General features: G+C 48.8%; 2 protein-coding genes across 3 annotated transcripts in view; one reads left to right on the top strand and one right to left on the bottom strand.

Annotated features, from left to right (window-relative positions):
- The window catches only part of Ino80 (INO80 complex subunit), a 114609-nt gene extending 110451 nt beyond the window's left edge, over nucleotides 1–4158 (top strand). Inside the window, exons 34-35 of one of the 2 annotated variants that reach the window (XM_026787741.1) lie at nucleotides 40–255; nucleotides 2652–4158. In XM_026787741.1, the coding sequence (XP_026643542.1) occupies nucleotides 40–255; nucleotides 2652–2869 (434 nt within the window). In that variant the 3' untranslated portion in view covers nucleotides 2870–4158. The remainder of the gene's footprint in view (nucleotides 1–39; nucleotides 256–2651) is intronic. The other variant, XM_005364272.3, reaches the window with a different exon arrangement.
- A 599-nt stretch (nucleotides 4159–4757) lies between these two features.
- Chac1 (ChaC glutathione specific gamma-glutamylcyclotransferase 1) overlaps nucleotides 4758–16581 on the bottom strand; it is a 22506-nt gene continuing 10682 nt past the window's right edge. Inside the window, exons 4-5 of the transcript XR_003378439.1 lie at nucleotides 5987–5991; nucleotides 4758–4768 (exon numbers count right to left, since the gene is read on the bottom strand). The gene's annotated coding sequence lies outside the window, so the exon portion shown is untranslated. The remainder of the gene's footprint in view (nucleotides 4769–5986; nucleotides 5992–16581) is intronic.

Below are 16581 nucleotides of genomic sequence, written 5' to 3'. Positions count from 1 at the left end.
AGATTTATTTTTTTCCTTCTTGGCTATTTGTTTCCACAGGAATTTCCATTCAGGAAGTGCCAGCTGCAGGACGTGGTCACTCAGCTCGAAGCCGAGGCCGCCCCAAGGGTTCAGGAAGCACAGCCAAAGGAGCAGGGAAAGGCCGAAGCCGCAAGTCCACAGCAGGCAGTGCTGCTGCGATGGCAGGAGCCAAAGCAGGGGCTGCAGCAGCTTCTGCAGCTGCTTATGCCGCATACGGGTACAACGTGTCTAAAGGTGAGGAGGCCAGGATGGCTGCAGACAGCAATCAAAGACTGTCCAAGAATCTGTTTAGCATCCTACAAGGTAGAGTGTGCAGGATACTGCAGGCCAAAATCCCGGAGCCCAGCTTCAAACTGAGCAGTACTGACTCGCCCCTTGCCCTCTTGCCTTGATAAATTGTTGTCTTTGGAAGAGAAGTAACCATGGCCAGAGTGAGCCGAATTGGGGGCCACACTTAAAACATTCCGTTTTCCTGACTTTTCTTTTTTTAACTCTAGGTTTGTTTGTTTGTTTTTCTGAGACATTTATTTTTAGTAATCCAAACAAGGATAGTTAACATGCATGCAGCAAACACCTGGTGCACATAGGCTAAAGCAATGGAGCACATAGATACTGCCCTTGAGTCTTAACAAGCCAGCAGAGGAGCATTTGGTGGATGGCTTATAAATAGTATCAGGCAATATACAGATAAGTACAAAAAGGTTACAGGTCAGAGGGAGAGGAGCCATGGACCACTGTAAAGATTGTGGGCTGTCATTCAGAATAGCAGGAGGATGGGAATGAGAAAGGATTTGGGCAAACATAAGAGTTGGCAGCCACCCTGGCATGTTGAGGTTCACTGAGCTTACCAGCCAGGTTGTGCTGAGGAGGAGCAATGAAAGTCAGGGTTAGAAAGACAGACATGGCAAGAGCCGATGGGAAAGAGCTTAGTGGCTGTGGCAGCTGTGGTGGAGACAGAAAGGTGACTACAGTCAGAATGTGCAGGCTGTCCATTCACAGCGCTGCCTCCACGCCCTGTGCAAAGCCTGACCTATGGTGGCACACATCCATTGTCTCAGCACCCAGAGGCTAGTTCTAAACGAGCTAGAGCTACATAGTGACACCCTGCTGTAAACAAAAATGTTGTGTGGGCTTAGTGTAGCTCATAGTTTTTTGTGGGGAACTTGTTAGATTTTAAGGTAGAGTCGCGTGTACCTAAAAGTGACCTTGTTCTCAATGATACAGACTGTGGTGACCTTGAACTTCTGATGTCTCAGGATGGTTACAACAGAGAAAGGCACACTTGTGTAGAAAGTGCTTGGCCTGTTGTGAGTGCTCAGTAAAAGTTGATTCACCTCCTTTCTCCCACTGCAGGAGCCTCAGCATTCATTCATTTATTGGTTTACTAAGAAAATAAGTACAGTAGCTTATGCTGCTTTGGTTAATCAAAGCTGCTATGGCAGGGCTAATCCATGGCTGGGGCAATGTCAGACACAGCAGAAGCAGGAGGGACACCGGAGGTGGGCTAAGGAGATAGACTGGCCCAGAAACGTCTCCAGGGGTGCTAAGTATGAGTGAAAAATGAGAAAGAAGTGAACTATACCACTGTGGGTGAGCGGGTAATACAGAAGAAACATAACCAGGCATAGTGGTGCACGCCTGTAGTTCCCTGCTTGGGAGGTACAGGCAGGAGAATCAAGAGTTATTCTCTGCTACATACTAAGTTTGACAAGACCAGCTCAGGCTACTGAAAAAAAGAAAAGCAAATAAACAGAACAAACATAGTAGACACTGTTGAGGTATGAGAAGTGGGTGTTTGTCTCCTATTTGGGAAGGAAAAGTTTATTGCTGTCCAAGGACAGTCACCAAAAATGAGAGGTTAACCCAGGTCCTTGACATGACAGAGCTTGGAAAGCAGAGGTAGCCTTGGCTAGTGCTAGAGAATTGACTGGGTATAGACACGAGATAGGCTGGATCACCTTATATCCCCTGGCCAGACGTGTTGGAGAGTAGAGTAGAGGCCCCTGAAATAAATAAGACACACACCTCTAATCCCAGTACTCAGGAGGTAGAGACAGGTGGTTCTCTGAGTTCCAGGGCAGCCAGGATTGTTACCCTTTCTTGAAAAACAAAGGTGTCTAAACTAAGATGCTTTCCAGAAGAAGACAAGAAAACATTAGTGCTCCGTGAGTTAGAGCTCTCGTCCTTCAGCCAGGCCTTCCACACTGGACACATGGCCTCTCCTCTGGGTGAGGGTAATGCAGGTAGGGCTGAGTGTGCCAACATCTCTTAACAATCCAGCCATCATGCCAGGCAGTGGTGGCGCACACCTTTAATTCCAGCACTCTGGAGACAGATGCAGGTGGATCCCTGTGAATTCGAGGCCACCTTGTCTATAGAGCAAGTTCCAAAACAGGCTACAAAGCTATACAGAAACCCTGTCTTAAAAAAAACAAAGAAACCAGTCATCTCACAGAAAGGCAATAACAGGAAAAACCTAGCAAATAACCTTAAAGATGTCGGCAACCAGCAGCAGAGAGGGGTTCCCACCCCTTCCCTCCAGCCCACACTTAGACCAGTCCTGCAGACTGCCAGGGCAGATCACAGACAATTGCCACTAAGGGTCATTGTGATTTTCTCCGTCCCCACAGGAATCTCCGCAAGCAGTCCTCTGCAGACATCCATTGTCCGACCTACTGGCCTTGCGGACTTTGGACCTTCAAGCGCCTCTTCTCCCTTAAGTTCCCCTTTGAACAAAGGAAATAATATTCCTGGGACTCCTAAGAGCCTCCACATGACCAGCAGCCTAGCCTCAGACTCGTTGATCCGGAAACAGGGCAAAGGCACCAACCCTGCTGGAGGACGGTAACCATCTCTGCCCTCTAGCTTCCCTCAACCAAACCAGGGACTACAGTCCCAGGCCACAGGCGGTCTTTGGATGGTTACCCAGTATGGCATCTTGCATCCTCTTTGGAGAGTGGAAAAGACCAGTTACAGCAGAAGAGGACAGGCAGGTGGTCGGTGTGAGCACTTTGATCACCTAGTTCCAAAGGAGTGTCCTGGGTTCGGCCCCACAGCATCCCAGATGAACTCTGCGGCCGAGTCTTAACCTCTTTTGGGGGGGGGGGGCCTGGCATAGACCCCTTTTAGATGCTCAGGCACACTGTCTCCAGCCCCATCCCACTCCAGCTCTGGCCATGCCCCTCATGAAGGCTCCACCGGTGCTGTGAAGAGCCTTCTATAGTGGAGACCTCTCTAAAGGTTATGATTTCTTACAGGGCTAGAAAGGGAGGAAATGGTTCCCTGGTACCCACAGCCTTGAGCTCTCCTGGGTCTCTAAACTCTGTTTGCCACAGTGTCATCACTGAAGCGTGCAACAAATGCCAGAGAAGGTGGTTGCTATACGGATGATAGCGGCTGGAGGAAGCAGACCCACAGGCAGTTTTCCTAGGTTCTTCCACTGTCCAACATGTTCACACCAGGGAAGCATTAGGTCCCACCAGCAACAGTAGCAGCAGCCCCCCCTCAAGGGGCTTCCCAGAAGCCAGTCAAGAGACCAGGAACCACCTCAATCAGCAGGACACCCTCACCGCCCTCCTGCAGATACCCCTTTGTCTGTCCTGAATGCACAGTCTCCCTGGCTTTGCCCGCCAGCCCCCTGCTTGGCTGTATGCACTGTCTGTATTGCACTGAGAAAGAAGGGACAGCAGGAGTGAGATGGGGAGGGAGCAAGCTCAGCACCAACCCTCCCAGCCCCGCCCCACTTGCCTGAGCTTGCTGCCCTCTGAGAGGGGAAAGGGGCAACTGGGAGGGCTTTCCACCTGATGTCCCTGGTGGAAACAGGTGCTTCTGGGCGGGCTAGCCTCTAATTTGCACACCTGAAAATCGCGGAATTGAGTTTAGATAGAATGATTTTTTTAAACTTTTTTTTTTTTTGGAGTAGGTGTAGGGGAAATCATTTAATTTAAATCATAAAGATTCCCCTACCCAAACCCTGACTCCTGTGTACAGATGCTCTTTAGAGGGGATCAGAAAAATGCCAAGCCTTTTTCTCTTTGAATGTGCTGTCTATTTTTATAGCTGAACTTGTACATATGTATAAAGAGAGACACATCTTTCTTTTACTAACTGGATTTAAAAAAATCTTAAATAAAATGGAGTGAGATAATTTTATGTAAATTAAAGTGTCTGTGGTCTTTGCAGCTGCCTTTCTAGAACCCAAAGTAGCCCCACCCTTGGAGATTTGACAGGGTCAAAAGAATGCAGATCTGCTCCAATCAAAGGGATAGGGTAGTGGGACACTGTGCGCTGCGTGTTTGCTCAAGAGCAATGTTGAACTCGGGGCTTTGCCTCCACCTATCAGAGTAGGCTTGACCAAGTGCCTGGCATGCAGTGTCAACCCTGGAGATATGGGTTCCTCGCGATTCAGGACCTAACTGGACAGTGTGACCCAGCCTGGACCAGGCAGAGTTAGACAGTAGTAATCAATATTAACAGTATCCCAAAGTTTGGTACTTGTAAGAATTGTGAAAGAAAACAGTAAAATGAGTTCCTGGGGATTCCAGAGTCTATGTTTTTGACAACTGAATGGTCAGTTGAGAAAAGGACACTAGCTGCCTGCCTATGGCAGCCGCTGTTTCTGTGGCCGAGCCTACAACACTGAAATGTTCTTGCATCACCTTTGAGCGGGGCTCATGCCGTTCCCGGTGACTTGAGCATGGCCTCCCTAGCCTTGGCTCACCCCATGAACTTGATGGAGACAGACAGACTGGCTGCCGGCTAGCTGCTGTTCCAGTCCTGAAGACTTCATTTTCCAGGCCCGGGTCCTGTTTTCTTGCTGGTGAACGTGACCAAGGCCTCATACAGAGTACATTGGCATAAGTTCCCCAGTGAACCGTCCCCTGCTCCATCCCTGCTGGGGCTGCTGTGACCTAGCGAGTCAGCTCACCCATCAGATGGAGTTCTCTCCAGTTTGCCTCTCCACAAAGCCTCCTGCTCTTGCCAAGATCCACAGTGGCTGTCTCTGGGGACCCGACGGCTGAGCTCCTTGAGCAGCTTCTCTCACACACAAACGCTGTAGTACTCCTTGTGCACTGGCGCAGTCACTGCAGGCAGACCTAACATGCCATGATCTCCTTTTCCGGGTTAGAGGATTGGGGTCCTCCATAAAAGGCTTTGAACACAAGTGTCTCATACCCCACCTATCCACTTTGAAAACATGTCTATTTTATGTGTAAAAGAAAACATCCTAGCCCTCTAGGGTCAGTTTTATCCTTAAAATACAAACAAAAAAAATGATGGCTGGAGAGAGTTCCAGATGGGCCAAAGGTGAATTCGTCAGCCAGTCCAGGAGCCCAGTCCAAGATAAAGGCATGAGCTGCATCGGCAGAGCAGCCCTGTTGACCATGTCTCCTCAGCACAGGAGTCAGGCATGAAGGCCCATGTAGGTGGGTTTTCAGATCACGGGTCTGAATGTACAGCCTTGGAAACCAGGGCTGTGCTAGACCTGTTTTGACAGGCTCCATGCCTGGGGCTTTTTATTGGAAGCTTCCTGGGCTAGGTTGGGCTGGGCACACACAGTACATGGGCCCTGCAGGCTGAGCAGTGAACTGTGTATCTTGGTCTTTGTGGGTATGTCCATCCATAAGCCTCACGTGCACTCCACACCACACCATCTGGCCTTGAGAAGCCAAGCTCGTTGGTTCCCTTAAGTGTACAGTCGGGAACTTAGACTAGAGTCTTAGGATCGGGGGAGTTTTACAGCTGTTGGGATCAGCCCGGCCTACTCAGGCCACATGAACCCCTCCACTGTGCTTCTAATGCCAGGGAAGGATTCTGCCCGAGAGGTCAGCTATTGAGTAGAAAAAGCAACTGAAACCTGAGTCATCCCTTCAGGATATAATTCTTAATTACACTATGAATCATTTGGGGATCTCTTTTTTTTTTTTTTTTCTTCTTCCTGGTTTTGGTTTTGGTTTTTTGAAACAGGACCTTAGTTAACTCAAGTCTGCCTCAAAACTCATTATATAGAAGAGGCTGGCCTTGAACTCCTGGTCTTCCTGTCTCTAGCTTCCAAGTGCACCACCATGCCAGCCTACTTTGGGATCTTAAAATGTAGATTCTGCTTCAGGAAAGTGCCCTAAGTCTAACTTTCCAACAAGACCCCAAATGTTGGTGTGTGTCGCCCCACCCGGCTTTGCTGTTAAACTGTTTCTTCCATGACAGTCCTCTGTGGGTTCTACCTGTGCCATGCATTATTGAGTGTCTGCGGCCTCTCCCCAAATGCAGCCTGTCTGATTGCTGTCATTTCCAGGGTCATCCCTGTAGTCCTAGCATGGTAAAGCCTGTTACTGTGACCACCAGACTCCTTCAGGGTCAGCTTTCTTAACTGACACCTGATTCTTCCTCGTGGGCATGGAGAAATGTGGCTTCTCGCCCATCCTCCTCTGGGACCCCTCCAGGGCGATGCAACCCTGCCGTGCAAGTAGCAGTCATGTCTTCCCAGTCCAGCCATCTTCATGTTGAGCGTTCACGTTCCTTAGAAGAGGCCGGGTAGAGAAAGTAGGGCCTCTGACTGTGCCGCTTCATGCTAGGAAGAATGATGGGAGCAAAGGAAAGCCTTAGAAGATGGAATAGCAGGAACTTGGTATGTTTCAGCCCTTGATTGCTGAGAAGGGTGTGACAGACAAACCGCCCCAGAACCAGGATTTGTAGGCAACAGCTCAAGCAGCAGTCCCCAGAACTGAGTGTCAGAAGAAGAGAAAGGAAAGAGAAGGAAGAAGGGGACATGGTAGAGGCCACTTCCTGTTGGTTTGAGGAGCCTTGAGGATGCTGGGTAACTTGCTTAGCATCAAGCTCCTGGCCCCTTCCTGTGACTCTTTCTTCCTGGCCTTAGCTAGTTTCTGTTCTTCAAAGCTGAGAGCACCCACTTGATCCCGTTTCCCCTCCCCAGTAGCAAGCTGGGTGTACTCCTGCTTCTGGCTGCTGCCACGGTGAGCATCTGACTGCTAGATTTGGGGTGTTGTTAATGGTGATGATTTGTTTGGATTTAGTTTTTGTTTTGAGACAAGATCTTCTAAGTAGCCCAGGCCACTTCCAAACTCATGGTCCTCCTGCTTCACCATCCCAAGTACCTACGGATTAAAAGCCTGTGCTACCACACTGCTCAGGGGTTTCTTGCTTGTCAAAATGAAGACAGCAGGCAAAACAATCTAGAATAGGGCAGGTTAACCTTAGAAAGGAAAGCAGGTCCATTACTGGCTGCAGAGGCGAGGGCCAGCCAGAGTGAAGGGCTTGAGACAGAAAGGATGGCAATGACCTTTTGTGCCGTGTCCTCTCAGACTGAGTGGGGAGGGCTTCTTTACAGCCTGAGCAATGGCCACCAGTGTGAAGACACAGCTGAGTGACCCCGACAGTGGAATGTGAGGAAGCTCATCCACCATGTCTGTCCTGGAGTATGTCTTTAGGCTTGGCAGGTTGGAAGGGAGGCAGTGTGAGCGCCCATTGCTGGAAGTGTATGGCGTGGAGTCTGACAAGTAGAGGTACGCCTTAGGGAAGCAGGTTGGTGTCACACATGGACGCATTGTGTAGGGTGGGAAGGAGGCCTTTTCCCATTGCAGAAAGGCAACTAAGGAGGCCTCCAAGAACATACCAGGAGTCTGTGGGGATAGCTCGCTGTTCTCTTAGCTGGAGAGCCTTGGGGGCGGGGTGCTGAAAAGAGACAGGCTTGATGATATAGCAGAAGAGGCAGCAGGTCCTGGATGAACTCTCCAGTTCCAGAGGCTCTGGAGAATCTCAGTGTAAACAGCCTGGAGCTGCTCTCATCCAAAGGTTCCCAGATTAGCATCTTGAGATCTAGGACTGAGAAGTGAGGGATGCAAGAAAAAACGTGGGATAAAAGGGCGTTGGGAAGCCGGGCGGTGGTGGCACACGCCTTTAATCCCAGCACTCGGGAGGCAGAGGCAGGTGGATCTCTGTGAGTTCGAGACCAGCCTGGTCTACAGAGCGAGTTCCAGGACAGGCTCCAAAGCCACAGAGAAACCCTGTCTCGAAAAAAACCAAAAAAAATAGGTTCAAGTCCCTTAAGGATGGGAAGAGGTGGGCAAGGGAGTATTGGTCCAGGCACACAAGAAGTGGAGTCCTGTAGTTTAAAGGTACGGTAGAGTTAGGGAGAAGGTACCCCACACCCAAAGATTAACCATGGTTGAGGACCATGTACATACAAGTAACACTAAATGGACTGGGTAGGTCACTTTTATATATTTATATGTGTGACAATAATAAAGAAAAAGGCCATGGTATCCAGAGGAACAAGGGAGAGAACATGGGACTGGAGGAAGAAAGGAAAAAGGTGAACATGGTGGAATTATATTTCAGTTTTGAAATAAAAATGCAGGGCAGTGGTGGCACACGCCTTTAATCCCAGCACTCAGGAGGCAGAGGCAGGCGGATCTCTGTGAGTTCAAGGCCAGCCTGGTCTACAGAGTGAGTTCCAGGACAGCCTGGTCTACATAGTGAAACTATGTCTAGAGAAACCAAAAAATTAAAAATTAACTAATGAACAAGGATTGGCAATGATCAGAAAGTGTAAGATCTTCCTGGGAAAGGACAGAGTAGAAGAGGAAGGAAGTTACTTCCTTTGTGACAGAAGATAATAGAGACATGGCATTCTTCCAAAATGCTCCATCTCATGAGAGGCAGGGAACAATGGGGGAATGACCAGGAAGGAATGGGAAAGGCTTGCCCAAGATGGCTGGAGAAACAGCAGTGGAGCAGCCTGTGCAGGTTAGGTAGACGTGTCCTACCTATAACAGGGTGGGGTTCAGCAAATTCAGGCAAAACTGAGTAATTCACTCACATACAGATTAACAAAGGAGTAATCTGAGCCTGGTCAGTTGGCTCTGTGTCTAAGAGCACTGGTTGCTCTTCCATAGGACCTGTATTCAGTTCCCAGCACCCACTTAGCAGCTCACAACCCTCTGAAACTCCAGTTTCAGGGACTTTGGCTCCCCCTTCTGGCCTCCAAAGGCACCAGAAATGCATATTCTACACAGATGTACACAGACAGAATATTGTATACATAATAAGTAAATAAATATTTTTAAAAGATCAGGTGACAAGTGTCACTGGATTCAAGTAGAGCAAGAAGGACAAGACCCTAGATAAATTATTACAGTTCTGGAAACCAAACTACTTTAGTGTGCTATTTTGGATAGAAATGGCCCACATATACTCATGTGTTTGAATGCCTGGTCCACAGGGAGAGGCCCTGTTAGGAGGTGTGACCTTGTTGGGGGAAGCGTGCCACTGTGGAGCCAGGCTCTGAGGTCTCACATGCTCAAGCGAGGCCTCATGTTGCAGTCTCCGCCCAGCTTCTCCACCATCGTGTCTTCCTTCATGCCAGCATGTGCCTTGCCATGAAGATGATAGATTTGTCTTAGTTAGGGTTTCTTCTGCTGTGAAGAGACACCATGACCATGGCAACCCTTTATAAGGCTTACATGGCTTACATTTTCAGAGGTTTATTTGGCCCATTATCATCACGGTGTGACATGGTGCTGGGGAAGGAGCTGAGGGTCCTACATTTTGACCTGCAGGCAACAGGAAGTAAACTGAGACACCAGGTAGGACACCTCAAAGCCTCACCCCACTTCCTCCAACAAGGCCACACCTCTTAATAGTGCCACTTCCTTTGAGGGCCATTTCCTTTCAGATCACGACAGGAATAAACCTCTGAAACTGTAAGCCAGCTGCAGTTAAATGTTTTCCTTTGTAAGAGTTGCCATGGTTATGGTGTCTCTTCACAGCAATAGAAACCCTAACTAAGACATTTAGGAACAATCAAAATGGAGGGGCTTCACAGAATGGCATGGACAGAGCTAACAGCCCTCACCTTCCAATTGCTGGATTGCAGAAGTGTGCCACAGCAATAGAAACCCTAACTAAGACATTTAGGAACAATCAAAATGGAGGGGCTTCACAGAATGGCATGGACAGAGCTAACAGCCCTCACCTTCCAATTGCTGGATTGCAGAAGTGTGCCACAGCAATAGAAACCCTAACTAAGACATTTAGGAACAATCAAAATGGAGGGGCTTCACAGAATGGCATGGACAGAGCTTACAGCTCTCACCTTCCAATTGCTGGATTGCAGAAGTGTGCCACCCGACTTCACACACACACACACACCTTTTATTTTTTTTAAACATTTATTTATTTATTATGTATACAATAGTCTGTCTGCATGTGTGCCTGCAGGCCAGAAGAGGGCACCAGACCCCATTACAGATGGTTGTGAGCCACCATGTGGTTGCTGGGACTTGAACTCAGGACCTTCGGAAGAGCAGGCAATGTTCTTAACCTCTGAGCCATCTCTCCAGCCCCCACACACACCTTTTTAAAAAAGGAAGGATAGGGGCTGGAGAGATGGCTCAGTGGTTAAGAGCACTGACTGCTCTTCCAGAGGACCTGGGTTCAATTCCCAGTACCCACATGGCAGCTCACAAACTGTCTGAAGATCCAGTTGCAGGGGATCTGACACCTTCACACCAATGCATATAAAATAAAGTTAAATAAACCATAAAAAAAATATTTAAAAAAAGGATATTTTTTCTTACAGTTTTATGTGTATGAGTATGTCACATTTGCCTAGTGCCTTCATAGGCCAGAAGAGGGTGCTAGATCCCCTGGAACTAGAGTTAGTGACAGTTGTGAGTTGCCACATGGGTGCTGGGAACCAATCAGCCACGGGCCTGGGATATGGCTCAGTTAGTGAAGTGCTTGCCTAGCATGCATGAAACCCTGGAGTTCATCCCTAGCTCCACATAAAACTAGGTGTGGTCTGCAACAAGCGATAATTCCAGTACTTGGGGAGTGGAAGCAGGAGGATCAGAAATTCCAGCTTCAGAGTAAAATCAAGAACTAGGCTGAGTTACATGGGCCCCTTCCTCAAAAATAAAGTAACAGGGCCAAAGAGGTGGCTCAGCCATTAAGAGTACTGGTTGCTCTTACAGAGGACCTGAATTCAATTCCCAGCACCCCCATGGTCGTTCACAACTGTCTGTGATTCCACGTCCAGAGGACCTGATACCCTCTTCTGGCCTCCATGGGTACTGTACACACATGATACATAGGCTTCCCTACAGGTAGAACACCAAACACACAAAATAAAAACAATAAGTAGATCTTTAAATAATACACTCACACACATAAAATAAAAATAAATATTTTTAAAAGTAAAATGTCATCTCAAATTAAGAAATACTATTCATAAACAAACACAAGAACAAAGGGAGATGAAGCCTTCTGCTCTCCCCAGCTGGACAGTTAGAGTTCCTGCCCTTTCATCTTCTGACTCTGTCCAGGATGAAACTCTCCACACGGACTCAGCCAGCCACTCCAGATGGGACCAGGACTGGCTGTTTGCTCCCTGGGGACAACAGGGTTCTGGGGTCAGAACAAGACACAGAAGAATGAGCAGTATGGTCCCTGGTTCATGTGGCTTTTAGGAGCTGGCTGTGTGGTCCCAGAAGATATATTTAGCTGCATCAGATGCTGCTGACTGCTGTAGTGACCCACAACTGTGCTGTTGATAAACAAGTCAGCAGCCTTGGGCTGCAGCCAGCCCTCCCCTTTGCCTGGGGTTGGGAGTGAGGAGTGGAGAAAGGTCAGGGCCTGGGAAGCCCAGAGAACACTTGAGCCCTGTTCCCTGCTGCCTCCCACTCTGCCTTTTCCCACCACCCAAGTCAAAACTAGCTGCCCTGCTGAGTGGGTTGACTCACTCACTCACTCACGAAGCGTCTGTCCCATTCAACTCTTAGCCACAGCCCTTGAGAGCCTTCGATAAGCCAGGCTCTGAGCTAGACACCAAGGATACAGTAACAAATTGGGAGACACAGGCTCTTGCTCTCATGGTGTGTCACTCTAGTGGAAGGGATCATAGAGCTGGTGACATGAAAGCAGTCAGCATCCACACAGCAGTTTAAAGTGCAGGGAGTGCTTCCCCCTGGTTATCTCATTCCAGAACGTGGAGCAGCCATGCTTAGCTGTCTTATTTTGCTGATGAGGACATTGCAGCCCAGATTGAGGGGGCTATTGTCTTGGTTTTTTTCTTTTCTTTTCATTTTGTTTGTTTACTTTTTAAAAACATTGTTTCATAAGAGGCCCAGCTGATCTAGAACTTGCTACGTAGTCCAGACTGGCCTTGAATTTTGAATTTGTGGCAATCCTCCTCCCTCAGCCTCCTGACTGTTGGAATAACAGGTGTGCATGGACACACCCAGCCAAGACCTACAGCTGGTAAATGGAGCCCTGGTTTGATGTGGGATGACTTTCTGTATATGTGTTACTTTTACTGGTTGATGAATAAAACTGTTTCGGCCAATGGCTTAGCAGCAGACAGGTACTCTGAACAGAGAGATAGAGAGAGAGTAGGTTGAGTCCAGCAGATTCCAGCCAGCCAGCTGCTGAGGAAACAAGACATGTAGAAAATAAATTAAGGCCATGGCCATGTGAAAATACATAGACTAACAGAAATGGGTTCATTTAAGATGTAAAAGCTAGCTAAGAATATGCCTGAGCCACCAGCCAAACAGTGTTATAATTAATAGAGTGTCTGTGTGATTATTTAGGTCTGCAGCTGGGAGACAAAAGTGCAGTCTTCTGTCTACACTGGTTGTTTTCTTAGGGGAGTTTATTGGTAAACTGGTTTTAGAAAACAGAGTTTCACTTATAGCCCAGGCTGGCTTCAAACTCACTATCTTCCATCCTTAGCCTCTTAAGTGTAGGGATCACGTGCAGGAGCCATCATGCTCCCCACTCTTCCCCCTCCCTCGTACCCATCCTCATTCTATCGAGCCGGGTCTCTCTGTGTTGCCCAGGCTGTCTCGTATTCCTTCCTATCTCAGCCTCCTCAATGACAAGAACTAAAGCCATTGTCCACTGCACCCAGTTAGAGCCCTTGTCTTTCTGGGACAGGTTTTGGTCCCACTTTTCAGTTTACATTTGAGATGCCCAGAGAAAAAAGGTGCCTTGTCAAAGACACACAGCTTAGCTGGGTGGTAGTGGTACACATCTTTAATCCCAGCACTCAGGAGACAGAAGCAGGCAGATCTCTGTGAGTTTGAGGCCACTCTGGTCTACAGAGCAATTTTCAGGATAGCCAGGACTACACAGTGTTGTAGGAGGTCCTTCTGTATTTGTATTGCTTTCATTGGTTAAATAAAGAAACTGATAGGGCAGTACTTAGATAGGCGGGAAGACAGAACTGAATGCTGGGAGGAGGAAGGCAGACAGGGAGAGCCGCCATGAAGTTGCCAGATCAGAGACACTGAATCTTTCCTAGAAAGCCATGACCTCATGGTGATACACAGATTAACAGAAATGGGTTAGATCAGGATGTGAGAGTTGACCAAGAAGAGGCTAGATATAATGGGCCAGGCAGTAATTTAATTAATACAATTTCTTTGTGGGTTATTTCAGGGGTTAAGCTAGCTAGGTGGTGGGACGCAACCTGCTCCTCCATACTACAATACAGAGAAACCCTGTCTCGAAAAAAAACCAAACTAACCCACCAATAAGCAACCCAAAATCACAGCTTCAAACAGGAACCTCTAGACTGTTGTTGGACCCTACAGTCCAAACACTGAGGAGGAGTCGCCCCCAGAGACCGTCTCTCACACCACAGCTGATGTAAAAGCATGAGGATTTTATTAATTCTGTCATGACAGGGTCCCTCACCCTCTGGGAAGCCGAGAGACCCCGAACAGCTGGTACAGGCTACTTTTAAAGGAAAAAAACCACAGAAGTAAGGGGTGTGTAGGGGTTGTTCTTTGACTATTGTGATTGGCTTATTCAAAAGGGCTGTTACCAATAATTGGCTGGAGAGCTGTTGCCAGATCAGATGAGATAAGAGGTCACTTTGACCCCATTTCCCAGGGACTGAGTCAAAACATACGTGTGTGGGTAATTGTTCAGGAACTGAGTCAACATATGAAAGATTCTCTTGCCCCAATTTCTGGAAAACATACATGCATGTGTAGCTGTTAGGTCCTTGGTTCCCGGGGGGAAGGGGGGTGTAGCTGTTAGGTCCTTGGTTCCCGGGGGGAAGGGGGGTGTAGCTGTTAGGTCCTTGGTTCCCGGGGGGAAGGGGGGTGTACCTGTTAGGTCCTTGGTTCCCGGGGGGAAGGGGAGCATTACTGCTGAGACCGGGAGGGCTCAGAATTGTCAGAAATGGCTTCAGAGTTGTCTTAAAGTTTTACACTCTCACACCCTTGTTCTGCATTTAAACAGTAGTGCCCAGGTCCAGGGTGACCTGGATTTACCCTGGGTAAATCGACTTCTTCTCCTCGAAGCCCTACCCAGCCTACCTTGGCTACATAGTCCCTCTTCTGAATGGCAGCCCCTCCAACCCCACCCACTCTTGCTGGGGAGAGGCCTTTCATTCTCCAGTATAAGACATGAACCCCCTGCTATATGCAGGCTCCTCTGGGACATTTCAGGACAGACATAGTCTGGCACCAACGGCTCACAGTCTGCCAAGGAGATAACAAGAACAGGAAGGAGATGGGTATTCGGGCATAGCTCAGTGGTAGAATTTTTGCCTGGCAGTCTCAAGGTCCAGCATTTCATCCACAGTACAAGATAGATAGGAACCAACAAGAAGGGTGTGAGCGATGTACAAAGAGAAGGGGCGAGTATCAGAGACGCACATCAGAGCCGAGACCAGACCTTGGTGGTTGCCGGGAGTTGAGATGCAAGGACAGCTTCCCAAGGGAGGTGACATCTAAGTGACATTCAGGATGAGAGAACAGAGGTGCAGGACCCTGAACAGAAAGAGCCCCAACACCCCACTGGTGTTCTTTCTTGCCTGCTAGACTCTGAGTGGTCTGGGTCTATGCTCCTTTGGGGATGCCCTGGGCCAGGAATGAATGGCATAGTTTAACATACCAGCTCAGTACCCGCACACTCCACCCTGACTCAGTGTCCCTCCCAGCCAGCGCCCCATCTCTCTCCTGTCCTCTCCAGGCTGGGAACAGGACCGGTGTGGGCTGTAGGCTCTGTGAAGGATGCAATCACAGCACGGTACATTACTGACCCAAGTCCTCTGCTCCCCAACACCCACGAGCTACATAGGTCAGGAAAAGAGACCGTAGGCTGGGGGAGGGGCTGGGGGAGCAGCTTGATGCCACAATCAGAGTGACAGTTCAAGGAATGGCTACAAAGAGCTTCTCTGGGGGCTGGAGAGATGGCTCAGAGGTTAAGAGCACTGACTACTCTTCCAGAGGTCCTGAGTTCAATTCCCAGCAACCACATGGTGGCTCACAACCATCTGTAATGAGATCTGGTGCCCTGCTCTGGCGTGCGGGCATACATCGAGGCAGAATGTTGTGTACATAATAAATGAATAAATCAAAAAAAAAAAAAGAGCTTCTCTGGGCATGCAAGAAGAGAAGAGGAAAAAGACATGCCCAGGGTTAGGGAAATGGGGGTGGGGTGGAATAACAGAGGACAGCAAAAAAAGACAAAAGTAGAGACTAGCAGAGTAGGGAAACCTTATAAATGGGAGGCCTGGGACCTGGCGGTTGGTGGCGTACTACTTTAATCCCAGCATTCGGGAGCAGAGGCCAGTGGATCTCTGAGTTCAAGGCCAGCCTGGTCTATAAAGGGAGTTTCAGGATAGGCTCCATAGCTACACAGAGAAACCCTGTCTTGAAAAAAAAATCAAATAAATAAATGGGGAGGTTTGGAACAGCCTGGGGACTAGAATAGTGGAGAGGAGCAAGGATGAGAAGGGCCAGGAGGCTTGATGGGCTTTGAGATATTTAGCAGTACTGTGAGAAGGGACTGGGGAAGCCTGCAGGCTACCGCGGACTTTGATGTGTAACTACCAGTAACAGCGTTTTTGCCAGAGGCAAGGGAAAAAGACTCCTTCGGACTGACCAGAGCCTGTTTCACAAGTTCTCAAGGAACGCTGGCTTTTATCTAACTGCCAGAGATCCTTCTGTATAGTTCAGCTTGAATTGAACCAATTCTGGACCTAGTCAATGAACCTCCCATTTTCAGGGGAAATGGGTCACCCTTTGGACCTGACGGTAAGATGCGGTCCTCTTCTAAGAATACTCGAGTCTCACACAGACTGAAGGGGAGAATCGTGCCCTTGACCATGCCTGGCTGGTCTGCCCTTGCCGCATCTCCCAGCCCACATCCCTGGGTATGACAGGAGAGGAGGCTCAGAGCCCTTGCCTATGGGCGAGCCTTCTATGGGCTCCTTCCCGCCAAGGTGATGAATGACTTTGCGTTCAGACAGCCATTTCCCACATGTCCGGTTAGTGCAGTCGGCCCTAGCAGGTCATGTTAACACACGCTGGGCACAAGACAGAAACAAACAGAGGTGAAAGAAGGTTCACAGAGAAGGGCACCAGCCAGCCTGGTACAGGAGCAGAGGGACGCCAAGCTGGGTGTGAAGGGGAAAGAGGTGGTGAAGGGCAACTGAGGGCATCCGAGTTGGGAGGAGTGGGAGGTGACATCAGGAAGCTTGGGTTATGGAGTGGGGAGCAGGCCAAGACGGGGGGGGGGGGGGGG

Source organism: Microtus ochrogaster, assembly GCF_000317375.1.
Source record: "Microtus ochrogaster isolate Prairie Vole_2 chromosome 14 unlocalized genomic scaffold, MicOch1.0 chr14_random_1, whole genome shotgun sequence".
NCBI classification, from domain to species: Eukaryota; Metazoa; Chordata; class Mammalia; order Rodentia; family Cricetidae; genus Microtus; species Microtus ochrogaster.
This window is presented reverse-complemented; position numbering and strand designations above follow the sequence as displayed.